This window comes from Enhydra lutris, unplaced genomic scaffold (assembly GCF_002288905.1).
Source record: "Enhydra lutris kenyoni isolate GAN:26980312 unplaced genomic scaffold, ASM228890v2 scaffoldscaffold8, whole genome shotgun sequence".
Taxonomy (NCBI): domain Eukaryota; kingdom Metazoa; phylum Chordata; class Mammalia; order Carnivora; family Mustelidae; genus Enhydra; species Enhydra lutris.
Window position 1 is genome coordinate 39699043 of NW_019154092.1, and position 19987 is coordinate 39719029.

The 19987-nt window shown below is 47.1% G+C and overlaps 1 protein-coding gene across 1 annotated transcript in view; it reads right to left on the reverse strand.

The window, feature by feature from the left end:
* LOC111142652 (lipoxygenase homology domains 1) overlaps positions 1 to 19987 on the reverse strand; it is a 151372-nt gene that overhangs the window by 111580 nt on the left and 19805 nt on the right. The window contains exon 5 of the mRNA XM_022495969.1: positions 3569 to 3667. Within this exon, the coding sequence (XP_022351677.1) occupies positions 3569 to 3667 (99 nt within the window). The remainder of the gene's footprint in view (positions 1 to 3568; positions 3668 to 19987) is intronic.

A 19987-nucleotide genomic window follows, 5' to 3' on the forward strand; every position in this document is an offset into this window, starting at 1 on the left:
TTTCTCCATTTAAATATTCTTGGATATCCTCAAATTTCCAGAAAGCTCTTGTGTTGGAGTTTTTCTTAGGCACCTTGTAATTGATTTTGTGAATCATGTATTTTTAAATTAAATGTTTGCTTGTTGTTTTTATTAAAATTTGTAAATTAATCTTGAATCCATAACCTTTACTAAACCTTCTTTCCCATTGGTTCTAATGATTCGTAAATCCTCCTGGATTTTTTAGATGATTATTATTTTTTATGAAAATTAAAGTTTGTTTCTAAATGGTGTGAGAGGTTGGAGTTTCTTCTAATTTTATTGACTATGATCAAGGAATGTGAATGTTGAGTCTATCTTACTAATTTCAGTTTGTTGATTTGCTCTGTGGTTTTAGTACACAGTCATTATATGCTTGAGAACATGTATCCTCTACCAGCTGGACGCAGGAATCTGCGTCGTTCCAGTAGATCGGGTTTATAAACTGTGTAGTAAAAATCTTCTACACCCATGCTAAATTTTTACTCATATGATTTATCAATTATTGAGAGTGGTTTATTAAAATCTTTCACTTTAATTATGTACTTGTCAAGTTTCTTCAAGAGTTTTGTTTCTTTTTGCTTCTGGTGTTTTGGGAACATGTTGTAATATTTATACCCCTTCAGAATGATGACATCTTCCAGGTTAATTGTTCCTTTCATCATTGTCTAATATATTTTTATTTCTAACAAAATATTTTTGCCTTAAAGTTTAATTTTATAGATAACAATACAGCTATGCCACCTTCTTCTGTGTTGTTGATATGCTCCTGATATATTTCATTGTATTCTATTTATTTTCAGCCCTTCTGCATCCCATGTTTAAGCTGGATTTTATTTCTTTTCATTTAATATAAGAATACCTATCCTTTAACTGATGAGTTTAGTTTATTTCTATTTATTTTGACTATCTGTACATTTATTTTATTTTTTATTATTAGCCATGCTTTTCTTTTGCTTCTCTTTCCTTGTTTCCTGCCTTCTAGTGGATCGATTGAGGTTTTGTTCCCTTTTATTCCCTCTATTGGTTTAGAAGTTATAAGTTTCTTATTGGGGGGAGGGTTACTTTTACAATTTTAACATGCACACTTAACTTACTGAAGTCTGAAGTTCATCAATACCTCTAGTCCCCTATCACTTGGGGATGAGCTGTGATCAAGAACCTAATTATGTTTTAACTTTCATTATCTACCTTCCTTCTCAAAGATTATTGCGTTCTAGCAGTTCGGGTCCACATTTTCTCATGCCCTGGTGATAATCATTATTAGTACTATTTACTAATACTTGTTTAAATTTGTTAAATCAATATCAATATTTTTACTCTATTTCTTTCTTGCTTCCCCTTTCTTGTGGGTATGATTTCCTTTTTCTTAAAAATATATTCTTCAGTGGCAGTTTAAGTATAGATCTATGAGTGGTAAACACTATTTCTCTTTGCTTGTATGGCAATTCACTAATTCTGTCCTCACTCTGGAATTACTGAAAGCCTAGCTGGACACAGGATTCTAGACTGATATATATTCTTGCTCAGAACATTAAAGTGATCATTCCATGAATTTATCACCTTGTATAGTTAGCTGAGAGGAATTTGCTATCAATCTAATTGGTTTTGTAGAAGATAATCTGTCAAATCTGGTTACCTTTTTTGGTTGCTGTTAAAGATTTTATTTATTTGACAGAGATAGAGAGATCACAAATAGACAGAGGAGGCAGGCAGAGAGGGAGGACAGGAAGCTGGCTCCCCACTGAGCAGAGAGCCCAATGCAGGACTCGATCCCAGGACCCTGAGATAATGACCTGAGCTGAAGCCAGAGGCTTAGCCCACTGAGCCACTCAAATGCCCAAATCTGGTTACCTTTAAGATCTTTCTCTTTGCCTTTGGTTTCACCACAATATATCTAAATGTGGATTTGTTTTCTTTTACCCTGCTCAGTGCCTCCTTCTGTTACTTTAATTTGAAAATTCATACCTTTGCTCAAATTTGAAGAAGTTTCAGCCATTATCTTTTCAAATGTTTCCTTTCACCTATTCTGTTCTTTATTGGAATTCCTGCTCAGCATCTGTCAGAACTTTTCTGTCCTCCATGAATCATGACCTCTCAGTTGTATTTTCCAACTCTTCATGTCTCTTCTCCGAGTATTTTGCTCATATTTATTTTATAGTTCATAAGTCTCTATTCAGTGGTTTCTAATTGTGATGTTCAACACATGAATTAAGTGTTTATATTTAGTAACTATATTTTCATGTCCTATATTTTTTTCTATGCTTTTCATGGTGTCTTCTTGTTTCCTTCAATTGTTTTGTTCATGTATGTAGTCCATTTAAACATGTTTAAACTATAGCTTTTCTCAGATTACTCTAGTACCTGAAATTCTTGAGCATTTAACATTATTGACTCTTGTGTCCACTGATGTTTAGTCATGGGGGATTATGTCCTTGAGTATTTTGTAGTTTTGGAAAGTGAACTCATCTCTAGTACCTTATCTTTGGGAATCTCATGCGGTCTTGCAAATGCTTCTGAAAGCACCAAGGGTATTACTGATGTGGAACCAATTTTCTGAGCCTGGGGGAGGAAGGGTCCCCAAATCATACTTGCAATGTAAAATCAGACATTAAGTCCACTCAAGTGTAAGCAGAATGTATCAATTTCTCAACAACTCTGTTTTTTTAATCTAGAGCCCTTGCAGAGATATGGTTATTGTACTGATGAGCAAACATTTCCTGGCCTGTTTTTTCACTGAAGATGTTCCTGTGAACCTTCAGGACTCCTGGCTTTACCTGTGGTTCTAATTTGGCCTATCTTGCTTCATGCAGGACACAATCTTATTTTCTGGCCCCAAAGGGGTATGAAAATCTATCCCGTAGATTGCTGAACATGAAAGCCCCCTCCTTCCAAGAGGCACTGATTCATACCTAATACTCTGGTTTTGAGTTCCCTCTTCATTTCTGGCACCTGAAGATTTCTCTTTTTCTTCTTAAGTTCAGCAATGCATTTTGAATTCTTTAATATATCACATCCAAAATTCAGATCTCAGTAGCTTTTCTGACTCCTACGTTATTTCAGTAATTTGGAGGAAGCAGGAGAGAACCACCTGTCTCAGTTCTATTGGCCTGAATGTCCTCCCGATACCTGTGGTCATGCTTGTGTCCTCAGTTCTTGGTTCACTTACGAAGACAAGTCTAATTATCTATCCCTGGCCCCATTCTACTCTGCACCAAACCACTGCACTGAGTCAGGCCATGCCCAGCCATGTTCAAAATATAACACAAGATGGCCATGGAGCTTAAAGAGATAAAGTGAGAATGAGTTCCTTGCTGATGTAAAGCTTGGGTCTGTTCATCATCTAGGATGAAGGACAAGTTTAAATAGACCCCAAACCCAACACTGTATTCTGAAAACACATCACAGAAGGCCATGGACAACCACAAAGAAAATTGCAGCTCAAGAGAGGAGACTGGAGCTGCCTTCTTCTGCCAGGCATGGGAGGAAGAGCCCACCTAAGAAGCAGAACTGGGCACAGCTTGGGAAGAAAGGATTTCAAATCCATTACCTGTGTCTCCATACTCTCCAAAGATATTGATGAAGACATCAGCATCAGTCCCCGCACCAATGACATCACCAGTGTACACCTTGACTTCATACTTGTTACCTGGAAATGAAGACAGAGAAAGCCTCAGCTTCTTAGGATCCTGAAGAGAGAAGAGCAAAGGCCCCAAGGTAGCTACTGCACCACCTACCCATCCCTCCAACAGAGCCTGAGTGTCACCATTGCTGTCAAGAACACAGCAAGAAATGAGCTGCTTGACATTGGTTCCAAATTGTCATTGCCAGGATATATGTGTGTCAAGTTAGTGCACCGTACACCTTAAACTTAGACAACGTTACATGTCACTTATATCTCAATAAGGCTGAAGAGAAAAGTCAAATGGTCATTGCTAAATGGTGTACACAGCATACATCAGGTAGACGGAACTTCTGTTTTCATCTACTAACATGCTGCCTTGGGACACATGAATCAGTCCCAATCCAGATGCCTCACTGAACCAGACCACCAGCTGATCTCCCCTGGATATCGAACGGCTTCTTACTGGGCCCACTGCCCATCTACTCTGCCCTCTCCAATCTGTTACCACACTTCATCACAGTGTAAAAATGCATTGGGGAAAATACATTCTGCAAATGAAAATCGAATTTATATGTAAATTGTCAGGGCCATAACCAACTCAAAGACTAGAGGCACCAAGAGTACCAGCAAATGCATGCCTAGTGGTTACCTCACTTAAAGATCTATATGGTTTCCCGTTTCTTTCCCCCATTCACAGAACCCCATGCACTGTAACCCCCAAATGCCTCAGCCCCGGCCATGGCCTTGTGAGGGGGATGGGCTCAATGTAAACTAGACAAAAGGCTGAGCTCTGCCTAGGTCTCCCCAACTGGAGCCTGCCTTAGAGTGGGGAGCAAAGGACAGGGATTGCTGTGCTGTGCAGGAAGGAAAACTCCTCTAGACTCTCTCTGGGTGCTAACCATTCTAAGGGCTGAGGCGATTTTCCCATCCCTTTCCCCTTCCTTCAGTGACTTTTTATTTTTTATGTAGTACAATTTTGTTCAGATTTCTTATGCACAATATGTGAAGTTGATAAGAATTAGAGTTGTTCCATTAACTCTAAAAGATATCTGTACCCCCATGTTTAATGCAGCATTATTTACAACAGCCAAGACAAGGGAAAAAAACCCAAGTGTCCATCAATGGAAGGAGAGATAAAGAAAGACAGACAGACAATCACGCACATACAGGAATATTATTCAGCCATGAAAAAGAAGGGAATCTTGACATTTGTAATAACATGAATGGACCTTGAGGGTATTATGCTAACTAAAATAAGCCAGTCACAGAAAGACAAATACAGCATGATTCCACGGATAATGTGGAATCCGAAAAAACAAACAAGAAAAAAACAAAAATACCCCTAAAAATCCTCTAAACAAAGGCAAACAACCCCAAAGCCATAGATATGGACAACAGATTGGTGGTTGCCAAAATTGGGGCATAGGAGGTATATGAAATGGGCTAAAGGGGTCGAAAGGTACAAACTTCCGGTTGTAAGATAAATAAATCATGATCTGTAATGTACAACATGGCAACTACAGTTAATAGTATTGTGTTGCCTATCTGAAAGGTGCTGAGAGAGTAGATCTTAAAAGTTCTCATCACAAGGAAAAAATGTATAATTATATGTGGTGATGGATGTTAACCAGACTTTTTGTAATGCTCATTTCTCAATATATACACAGAGCAAATCATTATTTTGTATACCTGAAACTAATATAATGTTTTATGTCAATTATACCTCAATAAAAATAAATTTGAACTGTTTTAATTGAGGCCCAGAGTTCCAGGCCCTCTGCCCACCCACCTCCTCCCTAGGGCCTTCCTTGATGTCCTAGCCACCAGGGGCTTTCTCCTCTGCATTCCTGGGCTCTGCCATATTGTCTGTGTCAATGATTTCCAAGTTCACCATCTATCGTCTTATGTGGTTTGCTGTTTCCTGCAGGTGTGGCTTCCAAGTTCTTGAAGAACTTAAAAAAGGTCTGGGCAGGACCTCCTTCTCATGCATAGCCCCCTCCCCCCCAACCCAAACAGCCCCTAGCTTAGTGCTGGGCAATATTAGAATCTCACCAAGTATGTTGGAAAGCAACTTGATTGGCATTTCCTAAAGCTCAAAGTCCCAGGGAAGTAACTCAGGACAAAGGAGTGAGTTGGGGGAGATAATGAGAAAACTTCATTTCCCCCAGTCCCTATCTTGAATCCTGCCCAGCAGCTGCCATCTAGAGATGATGACACGATGTAGAGTGTTGCAAGGCACACAGAGAGACACCCCCCCTTAGACACAGCCTGGAAGGCTAATCTTTAAACTCCTGAGAACCCAAGCCAGGAGGTAGCAATTCTGTCCTCAAACCTCACTCGGTGAGATCCAAAACAAGAGAAGGAAGACCCTCCATTTGTTGTCCCCAACCAGTGATGCCAGGATGAGGTGGGGGCCCGGGGAGGACCTAAAGGCCACTGCTGAGCATCATGCAGTCAGAGAGGGCGATGGGACTCCAGAAAGAACTGGGCGCAGCGCAGCAGGAGGAAAGGATGAGGGGGGCTGGGGAGCCCTTGGGGGAGGAGCAGCAGACATTCTGCATCATTCCAGAAGGCAGAATAGGACTTAGCACTTGAATTATAAAGAAGGATATTTTAGCTCACCTAAAGAAACGTTTTCTAGTAGCTAGGGCTGTCCAACAAAGGCATGGGATGCCCTCGGGGGAGTGAGTTTCCCATCCCTAGAGACATCTAAGCAGCCACTTTGTGACAAACACACTGGTGGAGAGCCATCTGTCAGGGAGGCTATAAAGAAAAAGCCAGAGGTGAGAGAATCTGAGAACACTAAGGGTCCTTTCAGTCTGCAAGTCCTTGACATCTGACCAGGCAAGGCAGCCTGTAGATGAGAGAGGGAAGCCAAGAAATGGGGGCGGGGGGGGGGGGGGCTCTCAGCAAGGGAGGAGTCACAGGCTGGTGTACGCAGGCCTGGGGAGCAGGATCCCACACAGGGCTCTGGGAACACACAGCATCCCCGTCCCAGGAAAGTCCAGAGAAGTAGGCATTAGGGTCTGAAATGAGGCAACAAAAGAGACAAGGGTGGAAGGAGCTTCCAGAACTTTCCTGCTGAGGTCAACAAGGGGCCCAAGCCCAGGGGTCAGAAAATCAGAAGGGAATGCAGGGAATTAGGCTGGACTGTTCTCTAACCTCTGCAGAACTCTCTATGGCAAGATGGGGCCCTGGGTCCCCATGTAGCTGACTGGGTGAGGAGAAGAATGCCCGTGTACCAGACGACCTCCTATCACCCTGGGGAGGGGGTGCGAGCAGCATCGGGGGGCAGACACACCTCAGAAAACTGCTCTTTAAAGGGCCCTGAAGATGGACAATGAGGCTCATTATATTACTGTTCTCCCTGCTTTTCTTCCACATTTCCTCTGCAAGCAGAACCCCATCTTATCTGAGGCGCCGTTTTCCCAAACAAGGCCTAGGGCCCCGCGCCAACCCTAAATTGTGATCAAGTGCGTATATTGTTGAAAGAGCAAGACGGGCTAAAAGCAAGGCTTCATTCTCTCACGGCTGGCACACTGTCAGCACAGTGCATCAAGCCTTCCTCCCAAGTGGTCATGAGAGCCCCCCAGTATCCCGTGATCAGAATTTCAATGAGCACAAACTTGCCATTCTGGTCACAAGTGGGTTTGTATATGTTGAACTCACCCCTTAGATCTGATGGTCCGTGTGAGAGCAAAATGCCCATCCTGGTGAAAGGACCCGCCAGAGGGAAGGTCCCAGCCCGGCAAAAATCCCTGCCCCAGAGGCCAGAAGGAAACAACTCGGGGGCCAGAGAAAGCAGATGAGAGCAAAGAGTTCAAACAGGATGGCCAGGGCTGGCCCCCTTGCTCAGGGCAAGTGATACTCAACGGTCATCCAGGCCTTGCAGCTCACGAGGCCCCTGCATGTTCTTGATGTCATCGGAACCATACAACGGCCACACGATACGGGCAGGACAGATACTCTTGCCGTTCTCATTTACAGACGGGGAAACAGAGGCTCAGGGGGCCAGGCTCCTTGTCCGGGGACACACAGCTGCTAAATGATGCAAGAGGGGCCTCAGAGCCAGGGCTCTTGTCTCTGAAGCCAGGGCTCTTTCTAGAATATGGCATGGCCTCTCATTCTCTATGCCACGCGTAGGCAATTTTTTTCTGTCAAGTGCCAGATAGTAAATATTTTAGGCCTTCTAGGCCATCTGGTCTCTACTGCAAGGACTCCGCTCTGCAGGAGTATCATGAAAGCAGCCATGGGCCATAGGGTAGTCCCCTGCCCCTTGCCTGCGGGGCTACCACGGAGACCCCAGCGGATGCCTGCGACCCTGGCAGGCAGGGTTGGCTAACCCTACAGAAACTAGGTTATTTCCAATTTATTCCTAGCCATACTGTGATATAGTTTAACTTCTACATTAGGCCTAGCGAGAGTCGACCAGCAATAACTAACGATGTTACGAGAACTGCAATAATCCGCTGTAATAAAAACGGGGGGAAAGCGGTCTCCCTCCTTCAGCATTCCTTCCTGTCCTGGACTCACTCCTCTGGAGCGGATGCGAGAGGACAAACGCCTGCGTGAGGACCCCGTGAAGAGAACGACGCAGGCTCCGGGACACAGTAAAGCCACTACTACTCGCCTTCTGATCACTGGTCACAAAGAGGAACCTCCGGAGTGCCTGGGTGGCTCAGTCGTTGAGCCTCTGCCTTCCGCTCAGATCATGATCCCAGGGTCCTGGGATTGAACCCCCAGTACGGCTCCCTGCTTAGTGGGGGGCCTGCTTCTCCCTCTCCCACACCCTGTTTGTGTTCCCTCTCTTGCTGTGTCTCTGTCAAATAAATAAATAAAAATTAAAAAAAAAAAAAAAAAGAGCTTTCGCTCTGGAGGCGGGCCGACCTGCAACTGCCCACAGAGACGACGGGGAAAAGGGCACCCGCTCTGGCGCAGGCGCGGCCCACGGCGTAAAACTACGTAAAAGCAAATGGGCGTGGCCTTGTGCCAATAAACTTTATTTATGGACACGGATGTTGGCACTTCCTAGGACTCTCCTGTGTCATTAGATATTATTCTTGTTTGATTTCTTTTCAACCGTTAAAAAGTGTAAAAAATCTTTGTTAGTTCCAGGTCCTCGCAAAACTATACGTAGTCGGCCCACATCCTGTTTGACGTTGTCCGCCCGCTGCTCTAAGGGGTCTCGTTCTTTTGGGCACTGTTCTGTGTTTCTAGGCAGGGGACCGCAGGCAACCTTCCACTCGGTGGCCTGGAATGGGAGAGGAGCTGCTTGGTGCAGGCGTGGCCAGCTGCTGGTCAGGGGGAGCACAGCACACTCTGATCACTAGCTTAAGCAGCGCAAGGCTCTGAAGACTGGGAAACTCTTACCCTTTTCCTGTCAGGCTGCAAGGGGTGAGAAGGAACATATCCTGTGCCCAGTGTGGGTAGTGAGGGCCAGCTTTCCCTGCCCCTACAATGCTGGGTGACTGGGCTGAGCTCAATGTTCCTGAGTGCAGTGGAGAATGGGGGCCCGGGGTTGCAATGTCCTCAAGGTGGGGACAGATGGAAGCATCAGTTCTGCAACCTCAGGCATTGTGCCTTCAGCTCCCCACCTGGCTGAGGGTGAACAAGGAGCAGAGATGGAAAGAGAGATGGAAGGTCAGGTTGGAGGAGGGGCTGGCAAGTTCACTGTCCTTCTTGAACAAGCGTGGGACCAATAGGGCCTAGTGATGGATCCCAGGACTTGTTGCCCAAGACAGTTCTAGGGTTGGCCTGTGGTTTAATCAGTGCTATAACGTTCTCCCTTGAACTGATTTCTCTCTGGCCTTTCAGTGGGTACCCATTAGTTCATAGGGTGCCTTTCTACAAATTAGAAAAAGGCTTCCTTCCTCAAGACACTTTACTGCCATCTGTTGGATAATTGTCATAGTAAATACACAAACCTACAACCTCTATGATGTGAAAAGTGTCTCCTTACATAGTCTCAGTTGTGCAGTGCACAACCTGTGTATCCAAACCCAGCAACACTACCTTTCAGAGAGTGGTTGCCTTTCCCTGAATATCAGTGAGAGCTCAAAGAAGCCAAAGTAGTTTGAGGATTGATGTGAACAATATACAATAAGGGAAACACACCAGAGATTAAGATAATCCCAGGGTACCTTCCAGAGCCAAACAGAACTGAGTTGGGGTACTACAGGGATGGCATTTGTTGTAGCTTAAAGACAGGTGGCCACCTGAAGGCCACAGCACAGGGTTGTCTGTGCCCTGCTTGCCCTGCCCGGGGGATCTACCAGCCGAGCCTTGCCCCCTCTTTCCTCAGCAGCCTGCATGGCAGAGGCACAGCCCTGCTCCCTCCAAACAGGAACCATGTCCCCTGTGGGCCAACCGGAAGCTGCCTGTGTGGGCTTCCAGAAAAGGCAGGCCCTGGCAGGCCTGAGCTGCCGCCTGCGCCTGGTGCGCCAGCCGCCTCCACAGCCTCGCCTGCGCTCTGTCTGGAACAGTCAGCACACATCAGCGACAGGACACATCTGAGAGAGCCACCCTGGGCGTCCGGGAAAGAGGGTGTGGGGAGGCACAGTCACGAGTGGGCCAGATCCCCCAGTTCTCGGTGCTGAGCCGGGCTCAGCTGCTCATCACGTTCCCGATGACAGAAGTCAAGCCTCGGTCCCGCTTGCCAAGGAAGGGACCATCCCACACCCAACGTGATCCGAGGCTCCCAGCAGCTCACGTGGCCCGCGCTTTTTTAGGAAGCAGGGAATCATGAATGGAGCGCGGCTGAGTTGACGCCCCGCGTTTCTCTCCCCAGCCTCGTGCATTCTCAGGTCCTGGGTGGTTAGAACGTGGCTTCATTCACTCAGGCGGGTGAGAGGGGGCGAGCTGTGGCAGGGGACTGGCGGGACTTGACTTTGGCCCCCTCTCCCCCCGCCCCCCCCCCCCCCCCCCCCGCGTGTCCACAGCTGCTCCCTGGCACCCATCGCTTCCGCTCATCCGGAGCCAGACGCTGCAGAAACAAGATCTCACCCGCACCGCGGAGGAGGACACGGAACCGGGTGAGAGACACCGGCGGGGCTGCCCCGGGAGTGAGGATGAGCAGAATGTTCTCCCCTAGCCACGGAAGGCCCCTGACTCAGGCCTGCCCGGGTGCGGGGAGGAGTGTCGGCGGACCCCGGCAGACCCTGTGCTGGGGGCTGGGCCACAGCCACTGAGCAGGGAACGTCCTCCCAGGTCCAGAGCCTTGAGTCTACCACCCCCCTTGCTGTCTCCAAAAGTTTCCTCTTCCTTCCCTCCGGTCCAGAGGTCCACATCTCTCACCCAGATTCACCTGATTCTTCAATTAGAACTGGAACGTCTCTGCTTTCCCGGATAATGCCCTCAACCTTCCGGCCCCTAAGGACACACGCACTTAGCAAAGTGGTAAGAGCCTCTGATGCTTACGGAGGACCGACATGGGCCCGTCACATCTCTTCCTCCTGTCATCCTCACTATGACAGACCATATTATTACTGTGGTCACCACTTGCTGAGAAAGCAATGGAAGGAGCAGGTTAAGAAACCTAATCCAGTTGCCACAGTTGGAAAGGGTGAAGCCCGGGTTTGGCCTCAAGAGGTCTGGGCAGGAAGGTTCTCTATCAGCTGTCATGTCGCCCACCTGGCCAGGTCGAGCCTAAAGCCCACCTCGGGAGCCTGTGGTCCTCCCCTCCAGAACTCTCCAGGCGTGTATTACTTCTTTGGCCCTTTGGCCGGTGCTCTAGCCCATGCTGAGTCCTGTTACACAAGGACACTAAAACATTACTTAATCATTAACGGTTGCTCCTGGGTGGTAATCAAGAAAAACCACTCCGTCCCTCGTTTGACTGCCACATCACGGACCGCTAGTATATTTGCCTAAGACACTGTGATATAAGCCTGTTGTTATCAGGGGCTTAAAGGCTACGGAGTAGGTAGGCTTTTGCTCCTTTTAGCTCAATGTGCTCACACCCTCGTTCAATTCGTTGCCAAGCCCTGGAGGGCCATTTGCACACGTCCCTTAGACACTCACCTTCCTCGGCTCCCGCTCCCACTGCTCTGCAGTAGACACTTTCCTTCCACCTGCACGCCCTAGCAATCTTGGCTCCATTTCTTCCCTTTCCACCCCAGACTCCACTCCACTGCTGGGAAACCAGCACTTCTCGTCCCCTGCTGGAGGAACCAGAATGCCACACAGCCTTCCTGGAGGGCAGAGTAATACCTGTCAGAAGGCTTACCATTCTACAAGCCCCTTGAATGAACAACCCAATCCCTGTGCATAACAATTCATTTACACTAGGAAATAATTGTGTTCATAAATGACCTATAAAGATGTCTATCACAGCATATCACAGCATCGTTAGTAATAAAATATTGAGAACAACCTAAAAATACCCGAAATGGGCAATCACGGGGGTAAATTATGATATTCACCCATGCGGCCATTTAAAATAATGGGTTAGAAGATTGTTCAATGTTATTATATAGTATTAAGTGGTAAAACCTGCTTACAAAGTTGATTGTAATATAGTACCACCTTTGATCGGTAGGTAGTGTTTAATGCATTCATGCATAAAAAAGAAAAGGAAGGAAATTTGCCAAAATGTTAATAGCAGTCTCTCCAGGGCTCTCCAACATAGCAATTAAGTTCAAGCCTCTGGGTTTATTCTTGGGTCCATCACTTCTATGCAAATCACTTCTCTGTGACTTAGTTTGCTTCCCCTGTAAAATGGGAATAATAATAATAATAATAAATCCATCATGGCAGTGTTGTGAAGATTAGAAGAGAATGATTAGAACAATGTGTGACATTGAGTGAGTGTCCGATAAAAATTAGCTTTTATCGTTTTGGGATAATGGGGTTATGGAAGATTTTATTCTTTTTCTTGCTTATTTATACTTATGACAATTTTTACAGTAGCAATGCTTCTTCCCTTGTAATTGAAAACTGAAAATTGAGGTCACCTAAAGCCAACACTTGAATAAGTCGTGTAATCCAGAAGGAGCTGTTGAGAACCACAAGTCGGTAAGACACGCCTAAGGAAAATCTACACACTTGATAGACACCCTTCCACCCTCGAGCCGGCTTTGGTACCAGAAACCTTTGAGCTTGCTGGTCAGGCCAGCTAGAGGGAGGGTTGAGGACTAGACTAAGGAAGAGAAAAGACAGAGGCAGGGGCCCACCAGATAAATATCGAGCCCAGGTAGGTGGGAACCCTTTCTCTAACACCCTGCTCCACTCTAGCCAACACTTGGAGCTCAGGGCAAGGGTCCATCAGGAAACCAATGGTGGCTGGAATGGTCACCCACAGCTGGATCATTGCCAAGGCAATGTTTGTATTATAAGTTCCAATTTTCATGCATACAAAATGCAGATCTGAGAAAGTGCTCTCTACAAATAGGGGGGAAAAAGGTTATTATAAACACCTATTTGAAAACTTCATTCTGTTTGGAAGCCCAACAAACTCCTTCTCAACTATGAAGTCTCAATTGGGCATCACCTCCTCTATGAAGCCCTCCTGATTCCTCCTTCATCTATGCTTCCACTGTTCTAGGTCATTCCTTATTTAGAACATTCTATCTTTTTGCACTGATTATTTACTGGCTTGACTGTCTCCTTTTAGTCTCTAAGTTCCTAGAGAGAAAGACCTGTACATATTTACCCTGAGCAAAGGATCTGCCATAGAATATTCCCAACAAGTGCCCATTGAAACCCTGAATGATATTGGAAGAGCACAAGGTGACGTCTGGAGCCTAGGGCACTAGCTCTGCCCACACTGGGTGACGAAGAACCAGTGGCTTAACTTCCTGAGGCTTCTGTTTTCTCTTCTAAAAAATGGAGGAAGAGTTGATAAGGTCCCTTCCGGTCCTGAAATTCTCTGATATTCCTCACTGGAAACAGTTCTCTTCCTCCCACTCTTTCCGGAGACGATTTTCTGCAATGTTAGGTGGGAGCAGATGGGGTGGGCGGGGAGCTGCTGTGAAGTTCAGAGGAGGAGAGCGCTGTAGGACTGGCCCAGCTCCTCCCCCCATCCCAAAACCCTCACGGCTCTGAGTCTGTGGGCCCAGGCCCAGCTCCAGAGGGTTTGTGGGAACAATGATTCCCAGACAGCATCCACAGCAAACAGAGCTCAGAGGGGTCTGGATAATGTGTGAGCTGGGTTAAGGGGAAACATCAGGGAGAAGGAAAAGAGTGAGGAAGAGAGGTTCTCCCTGCAGGCTTCCACTGAAATCAAGGTCATGAGTCTATTTCCAGTTGTCTAGATGAGACTGGTGGATTCTAGAGGGGATCCTGGCACTCAGGGGCTTCTGAAAGGCCATAATCTTGAGTCTGTGCATCTCAGAGTCATAATAAGCCTGGATGTGGGGGAAGAAGAAGGGAAAACATCAGGATGGTAACAAGTACAATCACTGCAATGCTGGTGTCATTTACTGAGCTATTACTCTACAGCCAGCATTGCATTAAGTCTTTATGTTCATTTCCCCCAGTGAATCAGCTCAACCACTTTATGAAGTGGGAATTCACATTATCCGCATTTTACAGATGAAGAGATAGAGGCACAGAGCTTAAGACATCTGCTCCTGCCCTACCCAACTAGTGGAGTGGCAGAGCCAGGTCTGGACGGCAGAGAATGGGAGGTCCAGGGACCTTGCTCACAGCGGGGAGATGAGCACTGTGCAGAAGAAGGCTAAGTATGGTGGTGGTGGGGGGGGGGTGATGAGAAAGAAGTATCCACAGCAGAAGGGAGGACACCAAAAGCCAGTTTCCTCTGTCCCATGGAGGAGGGCTAGCCCTGGATCTCTCCTTCTCTCCTCAGTCATGCACTCTGTTAATCCTAAAAAGACCCTCAGAAACCACTACAGAGGAAGAAGCTGAAGATGGGAGTGGAATGGAGCTCTGCCCCGGGTCTCATCACTACTGGTGGCAAAGCCAAAACTAGAACCCAGGGTTTATAGTTCCTTGTGCTTTCTGATCCAGAGAGCTATTTTTTTTTAAGATTTTATTTATTTATTTGACACAGAGAGAGAGATCACAAGTAGGCAGAGAGGCAGGCGGGGGGGTGGGGGGAGCAGGCTCCCTGCTGAGCAGAGAGCCCGATGCGGGGCTCGATCCCAGCACCCTAAGTTCACAACCTGAGCCGAGGCAGCGGCTTAACCCACTGAGCCACCCAGGCGCGCCCAGAGAGCTATATTTTTAAAATCAATTATTTGATTGCTCATCGGTATCGTTGATAGAATGTGGGAGTAAGTCGGGGCTGCTGGGTTATTTGGCAGAGCCGCCATGATGGGCGCTTTCTGCGTCCATCAGCCGGGCTGCTTGTGTGCTGCGTTTGCTTCTGCACCAGGCCGGTCTCTAGCAAGCCCATCACTATCCACCTGAGGTCAGCGAAATTTGCCCATGCCCCAAAAATGTTAATCACGATCCCTTTCTTGTCCAATCCCTTCTTCTGATGCACTGTGGGCACCATGCCCAGCACAGTCTTGCCAAGACCGGGTGCACATCTGGAGCTGTGTGATAATCACTGTGCCGCACCATGTGGGCTGTAATGAAATTATAACCCAGTTGCCTGATGAAATCACTGGGAGTGGAAATAGTGATTATGCTGGACAAACACAATCCCATTTCTACCTGTTCCCTGGCCTCTGGGCAGCTTTCAGCCCAGCATTACCTGTCCCATTTGCTCCATCAAGAAGAAGAAGGAAAAGGACAGGAAGAAGGGGAAGGAGAAGGAGGAGAAGAAAAAGGAGAAGGAGGAGGAGGAGGAGGAGAGGAGAGAGAGGAGGAGGAAGAGGAAGAAGAAAAGAAGAAGGGAAGGGGAAAGAAGAGGAAGAGGAGGAAAGGGGGAGGAAGAAGAAAAAGAGGAAGAAAAGACAAGGAAGAAAGGAGGGAGGGAGGGAAGCTGGAAGGGAGGAGGGAGGAAGCCAGACTAGGAGTCAGGACAAAAGGTCATCCACCCCTCCCAACCTCCCGGCCACCCCCACGCTCCTGGCCCACCTGCTCAAGCCGATGCTACTTCTGCAAGCAGCCCTTTTGTCTCTCTGTGGCATGGCACAATACTGGCTCCAGCCATATTTACTATTAACACACTAAAGAAGATAAATCCTCCTTAAGGAAAGGGTTGTCCCAGAGGAAGCCTAGGGTGTGGGCTCAGCTGGGAGAAGGGGAGGGGCAGGACCCACTTTCTGAAGCCAGCCATTCCGGCTGGAATGACCCAGCCACTCTGAATACAAGGGCCTCCTCTGCCGCCTGCGAGGCCTGGGTCTGAAACGTGATGAGCTGTTGTGCCTGCTTTCTGACAACCCTGGGGTGTGAGCAGCCCCCAGGCCAGCTGGAACTCAGCTCTTGGCTTCGGAGGCCTGTCGCATTGCCAAGTTGGCAGAACTTTCCCCGAGTGATGTGGTGTGGGCTCAGTACTAATTTAAGCCACGTGATCATCTCAGTGCTTTTTAAGGTGGGAGGGTTTGTGGGTTGGTGCTGAGATGAGGACAATTACTTGGCCAGAAAGCAGGAAGTGACATCATATTAGCAGTGAGAAAGCCAGGCAGGGTCTGTCCTAATCAGGTCTGGCCCACTCCGGCCTCAGAGATGTGTCCTGAGCCGCCCTGCGGTGGGAGGGATGGGCAGCCCTGTGCTCTCAGCCCGTGAAACTCTGCTCCATACTCACAATAGCACCTGAGCGCTGGGCCCCAAGAATGTCACACCGGAAGTAACAACATCAAGGTTCAGGGACTGAATTGAGGGGGTGGGAGACCTGGAGCCAGGGAAGGGAGACAAGGAGCCATTTAGCTAGCAGAACACCAGAAGAAAGCCAGTGCTACAAAGGACTTCAGAGAACATCTAGTCCAAGCTTCTAGTAAGATGAGGAAGCAGTCCAGAGGGAACCAGTAACCTACCTAAGGCATCCAGTTATGGAAAGGCAAGACTAGAAGCCAGTTATCTACCCCCATTCCCTGGTAGATCTCTTTCCACCCACCTGTGCTGCTGGTCTTCATACACGGTCTACATATGACCTCCCACCAACCACCACACACACACATACACACACATGAGCCTGTTTCTTACTAATCTCATTCAAGCCCCTGAGTCCCAGTGGCCAGGCTGGCAGATATGAATGAAATCACCAGGTGGGGAGAACACAGAGAAACCTGAGCTTGGCTGGAGAGCCCAGAGACACACATATCCAGCAGTTAGCACCCAAAGAGGCCAACAGCTGTCTAGGTGACGTGGGCTGTCTCAGCTGTGTATCCATCTTAAAACACCTTACAACCCACCCCTATAGCCACAGTGGCTTCTTCTGGCTGTAAATTAGCCAGATCATGTCTAAATCTCAGGGAGCAGGCTGAAAAGTTCCTCCTCCCTGCCCAAGAGATTCTCTGCACATCCCTGGTGGGCAGCTGGGCTGGGGGAACCCCTGAAAAAACACTTCTGTGGGTGGCGCAGACTTCGATTTCTCCAGAGTTTGAAGGGGGAGAACCCAAGGTGAGGGAGCAGGCAGTGCTTTCCGGAGAGCCTGGGGCTTTACCCCCCCCCCCCCCCCCCCCCCCCCCCCCCCCCCCCGTGCTGGAAAGTGAAGCACAGGACGAAGGAGAGCACATGGGGAGGGGGGAGGAACTGGCTCTGATATTTCCTCTCACCCTGAAATCTGCTTTGTTGCAGTCTTCTCTCTAACCGGCTCAACGCAGAAGTCTGGGAGCAAGGTTAACCCTTCCAGGCAGCAGTCAGGTAGGACTCTGGGGCTCCTAGGTCCTGTGGGGCTTGAGGGGACAGGGCATGAACCCCAGAAACCTCTGTCAGCAGTCTGGCTTCCAGGCCACCATCAGGGAGCAGGTGGGGAGAGAATGTCTCATCCTCAGACCCATTTCCTATGGGTCCCTTGAAACTTCCTCATGGTTTATGAGTGCTGGAGAGAACAGCTTTCAGATCCACAGTCTGCCAGACACTGGAGCCAACACAATCTGAGCAAACAAGTTGAGAAATGGGAGCTGCTGGTCCAGGACTAAGAAACAGAGGGCAAGGTGGGAGGTGGTCTATGCATGCTTACCTTGACCTTGATATAGGTGTAAAGTGGGGACAATAATAGACCTCAACTCCTAGGGGCACTGTGGATTTGTACAGTGTATGCATATGAAGAACCAAGACTATAGAAATATTTTGTCCAAAGGTCACCTGGCTAGAAGGTAGTATTTGGGGGATTTGAACCTAGGACCCTTATGTCTCAAGACATGGAGCTCTGAACCATGTGATGCCCTCCCCTCTCCTTGAGGGTAGCTCATACTGTGGCAGTCTGTGTCCTCACTGAATTGCAAGCAACTGGAGTGCCAGGACCATATCCTTACCCCAGACCCAGCATTTAAGAGCAGCTTGGGGAGTTGAGGGGCATGACCCATGACAACTGCTAATAGCAATGCCTCAGTTCAAGGCCTGGGAGACTGTTCTGAGATTCTGGCCAGCAGACCTCAGTGTACAGATGTCAAGGCAGGTACTGTGCCTCTCTGGGTTCTGGACTGTCAAGAGGGGAAGCCTTTCTAGACAGAAATCCTCTAGGAAGAGTGTCAGACATCCATGGCAATGGGGAGATGCCAAGAGGCAGATGGTGGGTTGGAAAATTCACTACAATTCTGGAGCTCTTCAATAGCCAAGACTGTATTCCCAGGGATAGTCAATCCAGACATGCTGAATGAGTGGCTGCCAGCCTTCTGCAGGCCCCAGAAGAATGCCAGGACCCCTAACACCCACTCTAAGCATAAAGATGGCTTCTAACTCCCTAATAGGACATATGTATGTCTGAGATTATTAATCAGGAGGTGTGAAGTCTCCTGGACCATTCGGCTCAGATGTGGAGGGGAGCCAGCCAAGAATGGGACACCCACTCCTGCTGACTCACGTGGGAATGAGTCAGGAGAATCCAGGTTGTTTGTCCAGAAGCCTTGAAGTCCTGGGCAAGAATTGAGGACTTGGGGTGGAGACAGCATTCTCATCTTTTCTTCCAGGGGAGTAAGAGCCCTTTGACTGAAAAGTCAATGTGGTGTATTGTCACCATGGTATATTGGGTTAATGGAAAGGCAGGATTGGTTATAAGAAGCAGGACATAAAGGGCGCCTGAATATCCAAACAATCTTAAAAGAAAACAACAAGGTTAGAAGTCTTACACATCATGATTTCCAAACTTCCTACAAAGCTACAATAATTAAAACAGTTCAGTGACTTAAGAGCAGACATTTGGGTCAATGAACAGAATAGAGAATCCAGAAATAAGTCCTTGTGTATATGATCAGAAGATATTTGACAAGGGTGCCAAAACCATTCAATGGGGAGGGGACAGTCTTTACAGCAAATGATGCTAGGAAAACTGGATCTCCGCATGCAAAAACACAAAAATTGGACCCTTATTTCCTACTGTATACAAAAACTAACTAAAAATGGACCAATGGCCTAAAAGTAAGCAGTAAAAGTATAAAACTCTTAGAAAAAAACATGGGGCAAGATCTTCACTGACATTGGGTTTGGCGATAATTTCTTGGATGTGACGTCAAAACACAGGCAACAAAAGAAAAAATAACAAATTAGACTTCATAAAAATTAAAAGCTTTCATGCGTCAACACAACTCTTTTCAACAGAATGAAAAGGCAACCCATGGAATGGGAGAAAATCTTTGTGAATCAATCGCACCAGCTCAGAGGTTAATATCGACAAATACATTCTGGATGGACCCCTACAACTCAGCAATGAAAGCAAACAACCCAATTTTAAAATCGGCAAAGGACTTTAAGGGACGTTTCTCCAAAGAAAATGTACAAGTGACCCATAAGCGCCAGAAGAGATGCTCGACATCACAAATCACGGTTATTATTTTTAAAAACCCAGAAAATAAAACATTGGTGAGTATATACAGAAACTGGGACCCTCATGCATTGTTAGTGGGAATGTGAAATGATGCAGCTGCTGTAGAAAACAGTATGGCCATTCCTCACAAAGTTAAACATAGAATTACCGCCTGATCCAGTAATTCCACTGCTGGGTCTGTACCCACAAGAAATGAAAGCAGGAATTTGAATAGCTATTTGTATACCAACGTTCATAGCGTTATTTACCATAGCCAGAAGATAGAAACAACCCCAATGTCCATCAACAGCTGAGTGGATAAACAAAACAGGGTCTATCATGTAATGGACTATTATTCAGCCCTACAAAGAAATGAAGTTCCCATCTATAAGGTAGACCTTAAAGACATTATGCTAAAGTAAAATAAACCGTCATGAAAGAACAAATAGTCTATTATTCCACGTATATAAGATCCCTAAGTAGTCAAATTTATAGAGATGGAAGGTAGAGCAGAGTTTCCCCAGAGCTGGAGG